Consider the following 15000-nt stretch of genomic DNA (forward strand, 5'->3'; position numbering starts at 1 on the left):
TTGAAAAGAAAATAACCTCTTAAGTTTTTTTCATTGCCATTAATACTGAATTTGATAAATTTATCAAAAATGATAATTCAAAGACTAAAACGTCTTTAATATAGATGAATAAAAGCCACATTTTGAGACATATTTTTGACTTATTTTTAGAACAATGCTTTTATTATAATATATAAAGAAATCCAATAAATCATTTTCTCTATTGGTACGAAATTAAAAATCAGTTCACACATTCGTACTTTTCTTACAGCTATGGTTCTAGGACAACAATTGAGCAAATGAGCTGGATAGAAATACAATTGAAAAAAAGACTGAAATAACATAAAAGTTGAAACTGTGAAAAACCAGCTAATTGAAGTTTCGAGTAGTTTTGGATGTAATCATAGTTGTGTATGAGATATGAAATAATGAAGTGAAGTCTAGAAAAACTCTCTCACTAGTATTTATTGACATGTACAATACCAGTGGTTTCTGTGCCCATACAAAATTAAAACGTGAACTGAAGATGAGAGCTGGCTTTGCCACGACGAAATATAATCAATTTAAAAGTAACAGTTACAAGAAAATGTCTGTATAAGAATTTTTCATATATCTTTTCGCCAAGAAAAAGGTTAACATATCCAAAATAGTATGATAAATATTAATATTCATGAACGTGTGAAAGAACAAAATTCAATAATCACTTTGGGGGTTATTTTCACACATAACCATTCATACCTCGATTATATGCCAAAATACATCAAATATTTCGAAATTTACATAGCGAAAGTTTTTCTGGAGAAAATGGTTCTAGTTTTCTTGTAGTAAAAATGACACTAAAGAGTATTTTAATTGGCTAGCCCATGGTGATGATGGCCCAAAACTACCCCAGAAAACGGCATTGGTCACTGATGGTGTTTCAACGTCCCATTAGCAGAAACGTGATGGTTCACAATATGATGCGGCGTATGAACTTGGTGCGAAGGATGGTGATGCGAACCATGATGGTTCTGGTTGTTGGTAGCGGAATTGTTGTTGTTTTGTTGCTGCGATTGCTGCCGTTGGTTGTTTTTTTTATTTTTCATTCTTCTATTTTGAAACCAAATTTTCACTTGGCGTTCGGTAAGATTCAAATTCCTTGCCAATTCCCAACGTTTCTGTTTCGAAACGTAGGCATTGAATAAAAATTCTTTTTCCAACTCCAATGTCTGAAATTTGGAGTACGGCTTGCGTTTTTTGCGAACAGTTACCTGTCCGGTCCATTCGAGAGGATTTGTCCCAGCTCCACAAGGAACTGTTACACCCATGGAACCCAGCGAACCTGAAGCAAAAAGAGATGGGGATGATCCCCACATAACTGTGAACAATTAAATATTCATAACAAGTATTTGTCAATGTATTTGCGATTAATTTCAAGTTGCAATCAACATTTCATTACTTATCTTGAATTTAATTTATTTTTTAAATTGACATTTGTTCATTCAAATTGCTGCTTTCATTAATTTCAATACTTCACGCCCATTGTTTTTAATTTTTTTGATATATAGAAATAATTAATTTCAAAAAAATGCAAAATTAATTAAAGTGAAATCAATATATGGGACATTCAGCACGTTCTTTGAAAATATTTGATATAATATTCTTTTATTATTACTGTTATATTAAATTCGAATATTTTTGAAAATAAATAACATAATTTCTTTTGTTTTGCATTTTATTTACGGATTAGGATTGCTTAAATAAAGAGATGCATACTAGCAGAGCATATTTAGTATCTACTTCATAATATAGATAGTATGGCAAAAAAATATTATTCTCGGTCGAAGTTTTAAAAGGGAGGAAAGTACCAAATGCTGAAATTCCAGCAATAGTTGACTCCTTCAGTAGAAATACAAATCTGAAATTCTCATTCTAATTTCAGAATTTTATTGTTCTTACTTTGAGATCCGTTCTATCCAAGATGTGAATATTCTGGCTTGATAATGAATAACCAAACCACGTAATAAGAGAAAAGTTCTCTCTTCACTTTCTAAACGACCATATACATTGAATAAAATTCGACAGGATCTCAGGATACTTAAGTTTGGACTTCTAAGGAGACTTTATTTATATTGTTAAATCATATTTATAATGTTTCCTTATATGACATGATGTTTGTAGATACTATAAGACTTATGAGTACAAAGAGAAGAATATAACGATATAGAACAAGTATAACATTACCTCCATCTCATTCTCTTTAATCTATTTTCTTTACGCTTGTGGTATAAGTAAAGCTTGCTAACACCCTTTTAACATATGCCTTTTGGGTTCAATTTACACTGTTATGTATCAGACATTATACTGTTTATTAGTCTGCTAACAAGTCACTGCACCTTTACATACCACCTGAAGACAATAGACATAGTAGATGACGTCAACTGTGGATAATGAAAGCAAGCCATAGAGACAGCAAAACATGTACTCTGTGAAGATTTTACCTATTTTAGCAAAAGGTTTAGGTTCCTACAATGAGTAGTACTAGTACCTTGGAAAGTGTGACAAAACATTTCCACAAAAATAACTCCCCTTGAAAAGCAAAGTCTCGCACAAAATATCCTTTTAGGTGCAGAGGGGATGGAAAATTAAAACGAGTTCCCTACACTGTTATGACTATGAGTCCTCTATTGAAAAGCTATGAATTGTGGAAATGTTTTCCAATACGTTGGTTGTTTCCCTATTTTCTCGTTTAAAAGAGACCCAGGCTAGTGAGATCCATCTTTTCCTCTTTTTCAAAAGGTTTCTAGTATAGCACCTTTCTTACATGTAATCTTATCCTCCAATATATCAAACAAATATATCTTTTGTCATAATGAAAATAAATTTTCTCGTAGTTTTTCACAGTATATCTTATCCAAGCAATATCGTGCTCAAGATAGTTATTTCATTTTCAAGTTCAATTTGCTGGTTCAATGTATGCATTATTGACTATCCAGACTATCCAGAATCACTTAACTGTGACCTTCGGTGGCGAATAACGATCAACAGAATAAAAATACTTGGAATTATTTTTAGGAATCCGTTACACTATTTCAACAAGTTCAAGTTTGCTTGACAATTTTCAAAATCAAATGTTCCAACAAACAACTAATGAAAAGTTAACTATCCGAAAATACTTCAGGTTCACTCCATTCTTGAAACAAATCCAATTGCATTGTTATCTGTTAGAGATGGAATGAAAAAACACAGATAATATGAAATTTGATATAAATTCCTTCAATATACTACTCTTGGCTTCTGTTATCTGATATCTTCGCCTTTATCTACTTCTTACATATTTGTAAAGTATTTTTTGGGATTGAAGGATGTCTCGATCGTTCGTCATCCTTAACTGATTCATTTCCACTTTAATAATGCTTATAACAATCTTAAACAGTTCTAAAAGTTACTGTGTCATAACCATATACAGGTTATAATATTTAATATCTATGGGACTATTCAAAGCAAGACTCTATACTACTGGTATGTTCAAGATCTATATTTCAAAAATTGTAAATTATCACAAAATCGACTAAAGTACCATACTAGAGTATACACTAAACTTGTAACTGCTTGCCTCAACATATTAAAAGTTGAAATAGATTCAGTGTAGATAATTGCTGCTACCGATATAAGTTCATTTACCGTATTTGTTTGTCACTTTTTACCTACTTAATTTTGAATAGTAGGTTACTGGATACCTTAATCCAGACCTGTCTCAAAATATGTAAATGCAAAGAGTGGTTTTGAATAAAAAGAATTAACATATGCTATCGAGTTTTGATTCTAATTATAATTAGAAAGATTAATATTTTTAATTGATAGAAAGGACAAAGATTAAGGAATCATTTTTTTTATAGTCCGCAAGGATCCGACACATATAATAAATATAAAAGATCAATAATATACGGATATTTATTATAAAAATAGAAGATATTAGTACGTTTATTCAATTTATTCAAGAAAATGAATAGTTAAAAGATACTTCACAGCTACTAAATATGCCATTTCAATTTAAACGATTATTGTTAATAAAGGCACACGTTTAAAAAGACATAATTATTTGTTTACTTGTTTGAAACAAACGAATTGTTTGAAATTGACACTTAAAAACTAATGTGCAAAGCAAATATTATAGCAATCATAAATTTTAACAACCCCAGATCCTAAACTGGCGTAGTCACCAAATCTCAGCTGTTAATACAGAAGGTTAACAGGCCTGTCATTGAACCCACTTTTGTTTTAATTCTGAAATATAAGCTTTTATTCGATGTGTGGATGGCAAATAAATATTTGTCAAAATACAGCACTCCTAGATTTCAAAAAAAGGAATAAATAGAGAATTGAGAAAAACATGATCCTAAACTAAGAATCATTTAATTCCATTAAAATATAAAAATATTACACTTTTAATGGTGTAAATTATGTAATTGAGCAAAATTTTGGGAACGAGAAAAAAATTATGCTTATAAAAATAAAATAAATATTGAGAGCGATAACAATGGGAAAAATAATGGAATTCAAAGCGAAAGTTATACTATTATACTCATTTTGTGGTTTCATTTTATACTGTAGATACTATACATAGTCAATTTTACTTTTTTTACATGCTGTTCGTGACTTTTTATTTATACATAAGTACTTTCAGATATATATTGCTTCTAGGTTACGAATGAACTAATAGATATAAAATGTAAAGTGGCCCACAAATTCTTTGATTTACACAAATTTAAATGTTTAAATAATTATTTGGAATTGCTGGACCAATATTGGGAGAATGCTTCGAATCACGACCTTCAATATAAGGTAAACAAATAAATAATTTAAAGATCAAGGATGGAAAAAGATTTATGAGAACAAAATTATCTTGAATATTCATAAGGCGAATAAAATTGGAATTTAAACATAATGATTATAATTACGATTGAGTAAAAAATTTTGTTGACATATTTTTATATTGAAACTTGTTATTGAACCGGTCTAAAAGTCGTTTACATGCGTGACTCGTTAGTCAGCTGATTCGTTACGTGATTGTAAACCATTCACGAAGACTTTATTTATATACCTACTCCTGTATAATATCGCAATATATTTTTTATTATTTAACTCTCTGAAATTAAATTAAGATTTTAATACCTAACTAAATTTAACAAACATGTAGCTTTTTTCCTATTGTGAAAGACCGTTATGAAGATGTACCACTTTTACTGGCAATAAAACTGACCTAGGTCTAATAGAAAATGGACGTGAATGCTAGAGTGTAATTCTCATTGTTAGGACCTTGCTCCATTAGTTGTTTCATAAGTAGGTATGTTTGTTCACTATTAATTCCATATTAGAATATCCATTTGAAAATCAATCTTATATTTGTCTTACTGAACTTGAACTTAAAAGAAAATTCGAAATACGTAACTGTAACTATATTTTAACCAGCTAAAGAAATTATCGATCTGAAACGGTTTCTGGCCTACGAGACAACCAACTACTACTTGAGTTCGCCGACCGTACCTCGAAAATCAACAGACACCGAGCGCAATTTTGAATTCTGATGCCATCTAGCGTTCTCACGAGAAACTATAAGCCCACGTATGTTTATTCAATTCGAATTGAGTGTGAAATTATTCGACTATAATTTTTAAATAATATCATCGTCTAAAATTAAAGTATTTGAACTACTTGGAATAAAACAAATATATAAAAGTAAATTAACTCACCTGGAGGAGGATAAGGTGTAGACGGAACTGGTTCAGGTGCGTAATTACCAAGGCCATAACCTCTATCATGGGCATGTGTAAACGATGCAGATTCAGCAACCATAGCTGCAGCGGCTGCAGCTCGACCTCGATCATCTGCAGGTAGATACGGGACGGCTTGGTGGGCATCCACATGATGCCTGGATGTTGTCGAATACGGAGAATAATTACACCAAGAACTACCAGAGAAACTTTGATGACATGATGATACAGCGGGATCAGCGCTTGGACCAGCTGGAACGGTATTATATTTGTACTCTGGAGTACCGGCAGCTGCTGTAGCGGCCGGAGACCAAAAGGACAGAGGTGCTTTCCTATCTCTGTTACCTGAAGCATCACCTGCAAGATTGTAGTATGTCGGCGCATTGTACTGATGATGATTCAGTCCAACGGTGGGTTCAAATGCTGTTTGATGGTTTTCTGAAGGTGAATACGACCAAGGCTGACCATGACCGTGCCTTATGACACCATCCCCACAGTCACCGTAACCACCAGATGTTAACCGTTTAGCGGGAATGTGTAAAGGACCTGCTGAGCCACTGTTACTGGTGACACTGGCAGGCGAGGAACTCGATGTCGCCGATGTAGTAGCTGCAGGAGCTGGTACCGTAGTTGGACTAGTCATTCCGCTATTGCTGATCGGCGTAGCTGCACTTTGAGGTGCTGGAGGGGGGCTATCTTCGTAGAGGCTACCGTTCATCATGGACCACCAGGCTACCCCGGCGGAAGACCCCGTTCCGGTGGCTGGAGACGATCCCGGGGGATGTACATGATCGTACAGGGTTGGCGCCGCGCACGCCACGGGGTCAGCGATGGTAAGGATGATTGTTGGGCAATTCGATTACAGTTGCGAAGAATAATCCAACGACATTCCGATACAGTTGGAAGAGATCACAACGTGACACCAGTCGAGAAGGGAGTAGTTTATGAAACAAAAAAAAACACCACAATGAGACAAAGTTAAAAATATTTTCCGCACATAAAAATTTTTCAAAAGTCACTTCGCGGTTATTTATAGTTTTATAAATGTTTTTGACACTTATATTTTTAAAAAAATAATTTTCTTTTTTAATTTTGTTTGAATATTTGTGTATTATATTTTCTTAAATAAATTTTTTTTTATCGTGTGATTCAATTCCGGAAAATAATCGCGATCTATTCATACGCTCGTCGTGTTTATGTGATGTCAACACCACACAAGTATCAAACACACACTGAAGTCGTGTGGAGTGTGGTGCTCCTTCGCGTTTAGATTCTGACCGCTTGGATCCGGAACGCGCGTGCGATCTAGCGGCGGTTTAAAGAAAATGCTTCGATGTGTTCTCGCGATTCGAATTCTATATGAAATTAGTGAAGACACACGTTCACCATTTCAAAGATACCAGTGGAGAACGAAGTGCACTCTTCTGATTCTCGGATTAATTTCTTTTTTTTGCCTACCCTTTTATAAAATATACTTAAAATTTTACAACGGATTATAAAACCATGAACAGAGGAAATAATGTGATTTTTTGTAGAAAAAATGATTCTTGAATATTTACCTAGATGATTATGACTAATTTTAAAATTATAAGTAATATTCAATCATCTGGCCAATAATAACAAAAGTATTTATCCAAATGAAAGTTTGTAATTTGATGTGTAGTGAAATTCAAGGCTTCAATTACTACTACTTTTAGTAAGTATCTAAAATTTTTCCATCTATAATAGTAACATATTCTATCTCTGCAGTTCACAAATCACGGGGTTGATGTTTACATATTAATACCTCTGTCAGTATTCATTTTAGTTATAGCATGGTGGTCGCCTGATGGAAAATTACGTAAGAACCAATATTTTTGTTAGCAATACAAAATAATTGCACTTGCAATAAATGCAATGTATATGTATCGGCATTACCAATTCCCAACTTGAGAAGAATAGATATCGTTGCAAAAAGAAGAAGTGATGACGATAAATCAATTTTCATAAAGTTTCTGATCTCAAAGATGAGATTAATCCGAGGGAAAACTGAATTTTCATGACATTATTGAATTGGTAGGAGAATAAGAATGTGAATTGATTTGACTACATTTTTGCCAAATATTTTACTTTTAGTGCATGATCATTATGGAGCATCATAATTTTTCAACAATTCTCCAGTTTTTTGCAGAAAAACAGTTATCAATGAACACTTCCTAATAATTCAATATTAAATGATTTATTCTTGATAAAAATAGGTCATTGTTCACCTATGAATTTCGTTTTATCCGAATAAATAGGAACATTGATATACATGGGAGAAATATTTGAAGGATAATGAATCTTATAAATAATTTATATATGTGACTGATTGAAAATGATTAAATTAGACAGAAATCTTGTCAATATATTCACCACAATGAATTTAATTGAAAAATAACGTGTATGTCTACACTTTAAAAAATATCAATTTCATTATCAAGCAAGATTTGTAAATATAATTTCAACTTCGGTAATTTTATACTTTCGCGGTCCCCTCGTTTTTTGGCTCTAGGAAATCGAAAATTCCTCCGATTTCCATGAATTTTTTTAAATCTTCGATTTTACGGCGGTTTTATGAAAAAAATATGGGACTAAAAAAAACTTATATTGCTTTGGTTAGGATAGATTAGGTTACATTAGATTAGATTAGGTTAGGTTAGGTTAGGTTAGGTAAGGTTAGGTTAGGTAAGGTTAGGTTAGGTAAGGTTAGGTTAGGTTAGGTAAGGTTAGGTTAGGTAAGGTTAGGTTAGGTTAGGTTAGGTTAGGTAAGGTTAGGTTAGGTAAGGTTAGGTTAGATTAGGTTAGGTTAGGTTAGGTTAGGTTAGGTTAGGTTAGGTTAGGTTAGGTTAGGTTAGGTTAGGTTAGGTTAGGTTAGGTTAGGTTAGGTTAGGTTAGGTTAGGTTAGGTTAGGTTAGGTTAGGTTAGGTTAGGTTAGGTTAGGTTAGGTTAGGTTAGGTTAGGTTAGGTTAGGTTAGGTTAGGTTAGGTTAGGTTAGGTTAGGTTAGGTTAGGTTAGGTTAGGTTAGGTTAGGTTAGGTTAGGTTAGGTTAGGTTAGGTTAGGTTAGGTTAGGTTAGGTTAGGTTAGGTTAGGTTAGGTTAGGTTAGGTTAGGTTAGGTTAGGTTAGGTTAGGTTAGGTTAGGTTAGGTTAGGTTAGGTTAGGTTAGGTTAGGTTAGGTTAGGTTAGGTTAGGTTAGGTTAGGTTAGGTTAGGTTAGGTTAGGTTAGGTTAGGTTAGGTTAGGTTAAGTTAAGTTAAGTTAGGTTAGGTTAGGTTAGGTTAGGTTAGGTTAGGTTAGGTTAGGTTAGGTTAGGTTAGGTTAGGTTAGGTTAGGTTAGGTTAGGTTAGGTTAGGTTAGGTTAGGTTAGGTTAGGTTAGGTTAGGTTAGGTTAGGTTGGGGGGAAGGGTGTGCTGAAAATTCAGAACAAATGTTCACATTTGTTCTGCTTTTCAACTTTTCTTATTGGCCAAGCAATAACAAATAGCAGAATCCCTCTCCTGTACGAGACTTTAATCTAATAATTTTAGAACGGTTAAGGAATGAATCTGCTATACCTTTAAATTTGTATCCAGTTTTAGGCGAATATTATTACCAGCATGCTGCGGCGCAAAGTACCTACCCGTTTTATGATAATCAATGGGAAGTTGTATTCCAATTGAGGTATTTTTCTGCGTATCTCCTTACAGTTGTTGCTTTATGTCCTTAGCATTTACCTTTGAATACTAGAACCCGATAATTATTCGACTTAACAGTCATTTCTGCATGAAAAGCAAGTATTTTTGAGAGGTTTTGAGAGTTTCAAAACCTCCTGATTTTTTATGGAATGTAGGTACCTTAGAATTCGTCCTTCTCATGTGAAGAAGATGCGGTTATGATAAGAAAGCTATGTATCCATTCTCATTACAAATTGCTCAACAATTTATGAAATTTTGGAGAAAATCGATATTCACTTTGTAATTTCAAAGAACTTTGTGTCTGTTTGTGAGAAGGGTTTTTCTGTTTCTTCGAATTATATTTGATCTAAAATATGAGACCTTTTCTTTTCTTTTTTGTACACTTTACTGCAAAACTTTTCCTTCACTGAATTTTTTGATATCTTCCTATTCTCGTGAAATAAAAATTAACGGTTGCTAGGAGTTGAGAGATAGGTACATTAAATTAGGTTAAATTTTTTGGGAGGTTGAGAAATATTCAATTTTAGATTGTTTAAGTCTCAAATTAGTTTGACGATACAGGGGCTTACTAATTAGTTCACTAAATTATTTCCTCAAAGTCACGTTTATATATTAATCGAATAAAGCTTACAACTGCTATAGATAGCATTGATTGCCTAAGGTGTCTAACAAAAAGAACTCTTGAAAACGTAAAAAGGATAAAAACGTTGCTTCTAAGACTGTAGAACCGAAATAGAATATAATTATAAAAATAAGAGCAAATTGATTTTAAGGAGAAATATTAATGTAAATTTTGGTTTTTAGTTGAAGCGGTTCATATTATTCCAGTCTAGTGATCCGGCGATTTAGTTTAATTCAGTAGTGAACTAGATCACATAGTCCACATTATTCCAGTTATTCATAAGATGTAAGATCGGCGAATATCTTTGTGTTCATAAAATTCCAAAGTGGTATCTCATAAACACACATGTTCTCTATACAAAAACATCAAACTGAAGAGTTTTGTATTAAGTTAACGTCATTATTAAGAATTATGTATAGAATTCAACACAAAATATCAATCTAATCAATAATCAAGCATTGATATGACCCTTCACACCCTTCCAGTGGCACTCGAATGCAAAATAGACCTTCACTCCAGTAAATGGTACATTCCACTACAAGTTCACATTGTTCTGGTAGTATTCCCACGTTGGACTGGAATAATATGAGCCAGGCTTAATGGTTGTATCGGTATAGTACAAAGAGTAAAGATTGATCCGGGAACTACTGAAATAACAACCTTACATTTGCATCATATATATTACATTACATTTATATCATATATATTGGAATAATTATTTCTCTTATATGCATAACCTTACATCTAATTCGGAAACAACCCTGGTTTAGGTAAATTACCTATCAGCTGATTGCAGATCTCAACCCATCACAAGATTTAGATTACAATTTACGAACATCACGTTCAATTTCTAATTTAGAACATGATTTAAAAAAATTTTCGATTTTTATTACTTTTTTGTGCGTTTATTCTTCCATGATATTCATTTAGTTCTTCAATAGATTCTAGATGTTAAATAATTGTTATTGAGCAGTTGAAAACAGTTTACTCCCTCGCACGGATTTCGCACTGATCGCATATACCCTGTCTACCAGGATATAAAGGATCCCATCATATGACTATGACCTAATAATCATCATGATCATAGTTTCTGAAAAGTCCTTCGAAGCGTTCACCGTTCACCTTCAGGACTGGGATTGTGATGGTTTATAGGAGGTGAGTGTAGTATCAACTGAAATAATAAAAGCAAAACAATATCCCGTCGAACCAAACAATTCTTTGGATGGTGTAGTAGCTGGAAGTAAGTGCGGGTACAGTCGCAGCGGTCATTTGGCTGATAAACAGGTTCACCAGGTTACAGAAACACCGCAGAAATCCTGTGAATCAAAGCGAGAAAATCCCATAGAAATGAGACAGGGGATTAACCTGTAGTTTGAGCTCAAGTAATAGTATCGAGAAAAAAGAAGGAAGACAATATTCAAAAAGACCAGAAGCACTATGTACAAAAACAAATGATATAATATCAAAAATATAACGTCTAAATATCTAAAAACGCCTCATGTATTGTAATCTATATATGTAATCTAAGAGAATATTATAGTAACCATAAGTATTTTGAATGAATAGTTTGACTGAGAAATCGAGCAAAACAATCTTATTTAATACATGTAGACTAAATATTAATTGATATTCATGATATATTGATTAATATAATTCCAATTTTTACATGTTATTTTAAACTGATTTTCATAGAAAAGAGACTTAAAATTAAGGCAAATCATATAAAATTTATAAGATTTAAAAAGTTGAAGAAAATTATAATTATATGTATTACTTGAGAGATAAATTGTGTTTTGAACAAAATATGCACATAGTGTTTTCAAGCGCTTGCAGAGTAATTCTATTTAGTTAAAACATGAAGATTTCTAATATTGTTGTGGTCACTATCAGATTTTGTTGGATGAGCCAATTACATAACTGACTGAATAAATTGAATTGTTATTACAGAGGTCTGACAACTATTGACGATAGAATTGATTCGCTAATCTTGGTTTTTCAAAAAATATTTTTTTTGTCCCCATTCATTGTACTAATATTAATTCCCAGTATCTATCATGATTATTATTATACCTAGGAGTTGTTTTTATTATTGCTTATATAAATAATTGCCGCTGTCATCGTATTTTCTATCAATAAATCATGTTTAACAAAGTATTAAATGTCAGAAACATTCAAACAATAATTAGTTAGAGTCACTATTAAGATATTTTAATATTATTACGGCAATAAATATAAAAAAAAATAACAGCTTTGTTAATAGAAATTTGGAAGAACTAGGAAGGTTTGGAGGAATTCGGTAGCTGTTCGATAAAATATAAAACATTCTGATTGCAATGCTAAAAGCCTGTCATTTTTTTATGATACCTCGCGTACTATCCATCGTTCTAAACTTTTGATTGCCAGTATTAAATATTTTGTATGAATGAATTTTATGAGTGTTAACTATTGTTAACAGATATTGAATGAGTTTATATTGGTCATAATTTTAGTTAATGTCGTTTTAATTATCATATTAAAATTTTTACAGTTTCATAATTTGGTTATGTATAATTAAACATATAAATTTTGTTTGAGATGAATCTATTAAAATATTGACGCCTTTTTCAAATATTGTTGAGTTTTGAACAGAGTTATTCTTATTGGAAATTTTTTGGTCTTCTACAACAATTTAATATTTACCACATTTTTCATACACCGTTGCGTCTTTAACGTAATTTCTCTATTTATGTTTATTATAATTACTCTTATAAATTTCCTTTCTTTATGTGATCTCACTTTCAATAGGTATCTTTGTTTCCATCAACCTTTTTTGTTTTTCCCTCCTACTTTATACAGACAAATGAAATGTAATCGAAAGATATTATTCAAAGTGAATTGTTGAATACTACACAAAATATACTGAACAAAGTTCGCCACAAATCTCAGCAATGCAAATGATATATTATACAGCCACGTTCCACTATGCTGCCTGTCACTGAAACTATATTTATAAGAAAATTATTTCATACAAAACTAGCTCGGTAAGTTATTCCTCAAAAACTTATAACAATTTTCAGTAATATATAGTAGGTAGATAATAATTTGTGGAGAAGGATGTGACGGAATACGACCTGGGAAGCCTGAGGCAGTTAGGAAGGCCAAGACGTACTACAGATGAACAAGAAGAACTATAACGAAACAACAGAATAGACGTACATATAAAGGTTACTACATATCAATGAATAGCTTTTACGATTGTCTGAAATTTCATTCTGATACATTCACATCATTCTATCACTTAACATCATGAAATTCTTATAAAACTTATGTTGATGGCATTAAGAGACTTTATAACAAACTTTGGACAATACTCGAACAAAAACATTCATATCACAGTTCGGCAAGTAATATTTTATACAATAATATATGCTTGTTCAATCAAGGGTTATAGCTTTCTCTAGAAAAATGTCCTATCATTTGTCCTCAAATATATTTTTCATGTTTTTTATTGTTGCTGCCCAATACATATTAAGCATTAGAATAGATAATACGATAAACCTTTATTTTGCAGTCCTATTAGTAGGTAAATAAGATGCATTTTCAGTCGTTGAATTATGTAATTTAAAACATTAAACTTAAATTGATCATATTCAAAGAACTGACTGACGGCAATGCAATGATTCCAATGTTAAATTTAAATTAAATGTTTTCTTAGAATGACTTACAACGCTCTGTCATAGTCTCAATGTTCTTCTTTCAGAATATTTTTAGTCAAAAGAGTCAATTCTTTCCTTTCAGGTCCTTGAAAGTCTTCCTCGTCTTCTTCTATTCTGGGGTTGATAGATCAATACTTTCTTTGGCCATCTTTTCTGCTCCATCTTCATCACATGTCCGTACCAGAGCAGTTGCTTAGTCAGTATTCTCACTGAAGTCGTGTATACTTGATATGTTCTTTGTCGTATATCTTCATTCCGTATATGCTCTGGTCTGGAAATCCTGCACGATCTTCTTAAGTAGTCCATTTCCACAACCTCTATATTTTTCTTCTATCTATCTATCTATCAATTTCCAGCACTCACATCCATATGTTAAAATAGGTTCCACTATGACTTTGTACATTGTCATTTTTGTGCTTAGATTAATTTTTTATGACCACAGCAATGCGTTCAGAATTTGTGTATGTTTTCCCTTGTTGCACACTATTTCTTAAATCATCTTTTGTTGTTCCATCAAAATTATGCTTCGTAGGTGAATCGTCTAATCCTATTTGTTTGTTTCCTACCAGCAGATATTCTGTTTTTGATATATTCATATTCAAATAGAATCCTCAATCTCAGAGCCTTCTGAATGTATATTTTAAATAATGTTGGTGATAAACTAAACCATTGTCTCAAACCTTTCGAATACAAAAATGGTTTTGATGGGGTATTTCCCAAATCTTGTATATAAGGCGAATGTGGAAAAATAGAAATAACTCAACGGCCAAAACCTCGTGAGATAAAGGCGTTAGGTAAATAATATTTCAGGCTTTTTCTTTCTTAGCATGTTGTCATACTATGCCGTCACAATCGAAAAAGAAATATGTAATAACTATGTATTTCAATATAAATTTGAACATGATTTTCTTTCTGTTCTTCAGTCAAAGATTTCGAAACAAGTGTGTCACTTATCACTTCTATTTGTAAAACACCTCTTTGAATACATTGATTGCTATTGTACTAGATTTAGAGCATTGCACTAGATGGTTGAGGTCCAATAATACATTGCTAATCGATGAATAAGTTTATCAGTTTTATATACAATATCTTCTACTTTTAAGGTCGATGAACGGTCCAACGTTTCCTAGTCTTTAAATCTTCATTTTGACTGTAAATAACTCATACCGTTCGTAAATAGTCTTGAAAGTTACTGCATTATCTCCATTGACAAATTTTAACATGAAGTTTATGCTTTGTTCAGATAGACACGCAAACA

General features: G+C 32.2%; 1 protein-coding gene across 2 annotated transcripts; it reads right to left on the minus strand.

The window, feature by feature from the left end:
• Positions 1–517: 517 nt before the first annotated feature.
• On the minus strand, positions 518–6966 carry LOC130442721 (homeobox protein abdominal-B). 2 transcript variants are annotated; one of them, XM_056777067.1, is made up of 2 exons: positions 5712–6966; positions 518–1300 (listed from the first exon to the last, which is right to left on the minus strand). In XM_056777067.1, the coding sequence occupies exons 1-2, from the start codon at positions 6451–6453 to the stop codon at positions 885–887; spliced, it is 1158 nt and encodes a 385-aa protein (XP_056633045.1). In that variant the 5' UTR covers positions 6454–6966; the 3' UTR covers positions 518–884. The 2 variants fall into 2 exon arrangements, with proteins under 2 accessions (XP_056633045.1, XP_056633044.1); XM_056777066.1 differs by having other exon boundaries at positions 518–1336.
• Positions 6967–15000: the final 8034 nt, after the last annotated feature.

The sequence above is a fragment of the Diorhabda sublineata genome, chromosome 4 (assembly GCF_026230105.1).
Source record: "Diorhabda sublineata isolate icDioSubl1.1 chromosome 4, icDioSubl1.1, whole genome shotgun sequence".
Lineage (NCBI taxonomy): Eukaryota > Metazoa > Arthropoda > Insecta > Coleoptera > Chrysomelidae > Diorhabda > Diorhabda sublineata.